This window comes from Mus caroli, chromosome X (assembly GCF_900094665.2).
Source record: "Mus caroli chromosome X, CAROLI_EIJ_v1.1, whole genome shotgun sequence".
Lineage (NCBI taxonomy): Eukaryota > Metazoa > Chordata > Mammalia > Rodentia > Muridae > Mus > Mus caroli.
The window spans coordinates 97,609,792-97,614,956 of NC_034589.1; the positions used below are offsets into that span (position 1 = coordinate 97,609,792).

General features: G+C 35.0%; 1 protein-coding gene across 1 annotated transcript in view; it reads left to right on the forward strand.

Annotated features, from left to right (window-relative positions):
• Chic1 (cysteine rich hydrophobic domain 1) overlaps positions 1 to 4,628 on the forward strand; it is a 34,101-nt gene extending 29,473 nt beyond the window's left edge. The window contains exon 6 of the mRNA XM_021153826.2: positions 1,159 to 4,628. Within this exon, the coding sequence (XP_021009485.1) occupies positions 1,159 to 1,209 (51 nt within the window). The 3' untranslated portion in view covers positions 1,210 to 4,628. The remainder of the gene's footprint in view (positions 1 to 1,158) is intronic.
• Positions 4,629 to 5,165: the final 537 nt, after the last annotated feature.

The window sequence follows — 5,165 nt, forward strand, 5'->3', positions numbered from 1 at the left end:
TTCACTCTCAGTTTTGGACTCACATCCCTGGCTGGCTGCTTTTTTTTTTTTTTTTTTTTTTTTTTTTTTAATTTGGCTGGCATTTAGCTTGGAGTGAATAAACTATTGAATGAGTAAAATCTATCAAAAATAGATTTGAATACAGGCTAAAACATGTAATCCTGCTAGGTGCGGTGGTATATACCTCTCATCCCAGCACTTGAGAGGCAGGGGTGAGCACATCCCTGCGAGTTTCAGGCCAGCCAAGGCTAAATAATGAAACCCCACCTCAAAAAACTTTTCAAATATGAAAGAAAATAGGTAGTCTTAGTCACAAAGCATAAAACCACATAGAAACAATACGATCTGTTCAGCATCCTGAACCTTCCAAACTTCCAGTGTTTATCATTTAAACATTCGGGCTGAGGGCATAGTACAATCAGAAAAGTGCTTGTTCAGCATCTAGAACCCTCAGTTTGGTCCCCAGCACCACTCTAAGCCTGTAATTCAGAAGTTCAAGGTCATCTTTGACTTCATAGCAAGGTCAAGGCCTGTCTGAGGTACATAGACCTGCCTTCATCATAATAATAATAGAAGAACATAATAATAGAAGTGGCTTGCACCTTTCATCCAGCTCTTAGAAAAAGAGGCCAGGTGAATGGGTATCTGAGTTCGAGGCCAGCTTGATCTACATAGCAAGTTCCAGGCCAGCCAGGGCTACATAGTGAGACCTGAGACCCTGTCTCACAAAAACAGAAATATTTTTTAAAAAAACAAAAACAAAAACAGACAAAACCCAGAAATCTTGTAAGCCTTTCTGCAGTTCAGTTTTATAGTCAATCTAAAGTAGTTTTAACCTCTTCTTCTTGGCTGAAAGAAAAGGTACAGGATATAAAACTGTAATAGGGTTTGCCTCTTGGCAAATGTCTGTCATAAATCAGGCAGTAACAGCTGTTAGTTCTAGTGGGTAGGGTTGGCTGCCAGTTTGGTTTGGAAACAAGAGGCCTGTTTGGTCATAACCTAATTCTTTGAATAACTTTTTTTTTTTTTGCATTTCAATCACTCCCTGTAATCCACAATGAAAATACAGTCCTGTGGTACTCAACAAGATTTTGTGGGTTATGTACATTAAATGAAAAATATCTTGTCAATATATTCTTTTCTGTCTTTATTTTACAGGTGATACTAATAGAATTCTTACCAAAATACCCCATATTCCGACCCGACTGAGGAGTTTTCTTCAGTCTCTTCTGTGTTATCTGTCATTTCCTACCCTTAGTGCCTTGTAGCTGATCTTGGAATGGAGACAGTCTCCTTCGCTGTGTTCAGTTTATTCTTTACAACAGTAGACTAGTCTTCTCACTCTTTTATTTGTGTTAATTTAAGAAAATTTGCACATCTTTTTTGTTATTAAATGAGGCTTGTGTTTTGCACTATCAATTTTTAAATAAATGCAAACATATACCCGTATTTATCGTTAACACTAAAAACATCAGTGCTGGTGTTTAAAGAAACAAAACAAAAACCTTGTTCTGAGCATGCTGCCTTATGATTTTCATACTCACTGTTTCTAAATATGCATCATTTTTCTAGGCTATTTAATGCTCTGTAATCCCTTACTGGACACACCCAAATAAGCTTTTGGTAGCTTTTAGAAATGGTTTTACTCTGCTCTTAAAGAAAATGCAATTAATAGCACTGGTTTCCTCCTGCACTTTGCTAAATTGTCACTTATGTTAGTGGATAAAATATTTAAACTCCTAAAGACTTGTAAATATTGTCTCTTTGCATAATGTAAAATGTGGTATGCCATGGTTTACAGAATGTATTATTATCAATGTATTGCCAACAATTCCACATAGATTTTACTATGAATGATGTTTGTAAGCATCCTGTTGAATGTAGAGACCTTTAACATGCTGTTTTGTGGCAAAGCCAAACTGAGTATGTTAAATTTCAGGTGTGGGCGGAGTGCCCTTCCTAATAAGTGGATTAAAATTGAAATCATTACTTCAGATCTTAGGCATCACACCTGAGACCAAGAACCTTCTTTTCCATTTACTTCACTGTTTTCCATTTCTCCTCCACTCCACCCCCATCTTACAGCCTCACTAGCTCTCATTTCCTTTCCCTTCTTTTGAAAGTACACAAGATTTTTAGTCTTTAAATGTCTTAAGAACTGGGCACATACCGTTAATCCCAGCACTCAGAAGACAGAGGCCACAGATCTCTTTGAGTTCAAGGCCAACCTGGTCTACAGTATGAGTTCCGAGACAGCCAGGGCTACACAGGGAAACCCTGTCTTAAAAACAAACTGTCTTGAGATTTTTGCCTCTTGTGTGAGGTATCAAGGCCTCCGTGAAAGCCATGGCTTATGCTCTTCTGAAGTTCCTGTATCCTCCATTGAGAAAGAGCACAGAGAAGCTCTACCTACATAGTAGGCTAGTCAGAGTTGAGAAAACAGTTTCAGCCATCTGATTGAGGATCTTGTTTAAATAATTTAAACATAAATTATTGAGGAAAGACAAGTAAAATTTAGATAAAATTGTTTTCATTTGTAAATTGGCCATGTGTTTTGATTGATACATGCATATTTCTCTGGTTTTTATTTTCATAATTAAATTGAGTGATGTTACTACTTTGGTTCTACTATAATTTGAAATTATAATATAATATAATAAATGTTTTTATATCACATTAATTCAGCTGCAAGTGAATGCCTGTATGTGGGCATTGTTTGTAATTTGCAGAGATTGGCATACATTCTATTCTCTTTGTCCTTCTATTCTTAACTGCTTTTAAGTAAGCTCATCTCAGTGAACAGAACACGCTTAACAAGGTCAAGCCTTTTTAAGGCACTTTTAAGAGTTATGCCTAATCTGAAATCCTTAGTCCTTGGTGGAAAGAGGAAGGACATCCTGTTTGATATGTGGCTCTAATGGTTTGCACAAAAACTTTTTGAGCCACCCAGCCACCCCAGATCTCTAAGTTCTAATATATTATGTATGCCTGCAAATATGTCTGCCTGCTGCAAAATTGAAGGTGTATTTTTATAGATAAGAAGGAAGCCTTTGAAAATGCATACCCAATGTCTTGTTTTATAGCTAAGGTCAGGGAAAAACATATCTATGTCTTATGTTTCAGCTAATGTCATCAGATTTATGCTTCATACTGTGGTGTTGTAATACCAAAATTGATTTCCATCATAATATAGAATTTTTAATTCTCACTGGTAAAAAAATTACTTGTGAATGTCAATCCTCAGCAATCTTACATTTCGTCTGTAGCCTTAGAATTTGACCAAATAGTCATCATAGTAATTTTTTCTGCCATGTACAAATCACACTTCATTTTGTTCAAAAAGAAAAAAATCAAGAAGTGTAATGAATTGTTTCCATGAAACAAATATTAAGACAGGAATAGATTGTATATGAAAGTGACCAAGTATAATTCAAGTTACAATAGTATTTGTCATTTAAAATATTTATCATTACATGTCATATCAATTTGAACTCCTCACTAATAACTGTATTATTTTATTGTTCAGTATACTGATTGACAGATGATAGTTTTTTCTCGTTTGAGTGGGGAAGAAGTCCCTTTTCATTGAAATTAGTCACAGCAAATGCTAACCTGACAAAGTACACCGTGGTCACTAATTCCTCCCCTCCAAACTTCTTTTCTTTTAACCTCAGGAGAGAATGTAACTTGTATTTTTCTATTGTGTTAGCCAAGTATTTTGTGAAAGTTATTTTTGACTAAAAAAGAGAATAATTTTGTTGATATATAATTCTCCTTTATTACCATGGTAGTTTCCAAAGGAAAAATGTTTTGAAATAACATTTTGCCAAAGCTTCTAAATCTCTGTAGGCTTTGAGATTTCAAGTTAAAGGACTTTTTTTTTTTTTCTTCTTCTTCTTCTTCTGAAAATCATGGCAGGGTGGTTTATGCCACTAATCCCAGAATTTATGGGGCTAAGGCAAGAGAATTGCTGTGAATGTGAAGCCAGCCTGGGCTACAAGCTGTCTCAAAAAAAAAAGGAAAGGAAAGGAAGTTAGTTTCTGTTACTTCTCATTTGATCCAAGATTATGGTTTAATAAATTGATCCAACTGGTCAATTTAAAGCTTATATAAAAGGCCAGTAGCATCTATATTATTAATAAAAATAAGGGCAACTGTCACTTGCCCTTGTCTCAGACATGTCCTCTACTTCTTTCCCACATTACCCCATGTTAATTTAGGAAAAAGATTATTGTAACTTTAGAAATAGATGGGAAAGTGCCTTGTCTTTTTCAAAGATAACGTGGTATGTAGAAGGAAGCAGAATAAATGAATTAATAATGATTAGAAATGATTCTTTTCAACTAGGTATGCTAGCACTAGGTTATTATATTTCTCTTATTTAAATCCATTTACTTATCTTCTAATAATGTGGTATATTAATGACAAAATATCACAGAATAGACCAGGCACTTAAAAATTAGTATGATTTTAATGCTAATAAGCAGAGAATTTAACATAGTTCTGGAAGGACTGTCTTTGTTTGAAAACCCTACCAAAACTCACTTAAGAATTAAATATCCCATGCCAGGCAGTGGTGGTGCACGCCTTTAATCCCAGCACTTGGGAGGCAGAGGCAGGAAGATCTCTGAGTTTGAGGCCAGCCTGGTCTACAGAGTGAGTTTCAGGCCAGCCAGGGCTATACAGAGGAACCGTGTCTCGAAAAACCAAAATAATAATAATAATAATAATAATAATAATAATAATATGTCCCCATTTTTATATTAACATGTCCTGTAAACACTAATATCTCAGAAATTAAACTGTATTTGTGCCCAGCATTGCCATTTTTAATGAGAATTATTGTTGCCTTTGATAACTTTAGGAGAGCTCAATACCATTTGTAAGCCAATTAGGTATTTTCAAATGTGGTGAAACCTTTACAAATCCTTAGCACCTTTACTTTTGCTTACAGATAAGCTGCCACTTAAAAATAAACCATTACTTGAACACAAAGACCCCAAACAATATTTCATTTGAGTTTACTGTATGTCCTAAGCAAATACAGAATTTACACTCATCTGATTCATTGGACTAGCTTCACATAGTGGAAATAATTTTTCCTAAATTGACTGGAAGTATTCAATTCATTGAAATTAAGTCCAATTATGCTTATAATTGGACTT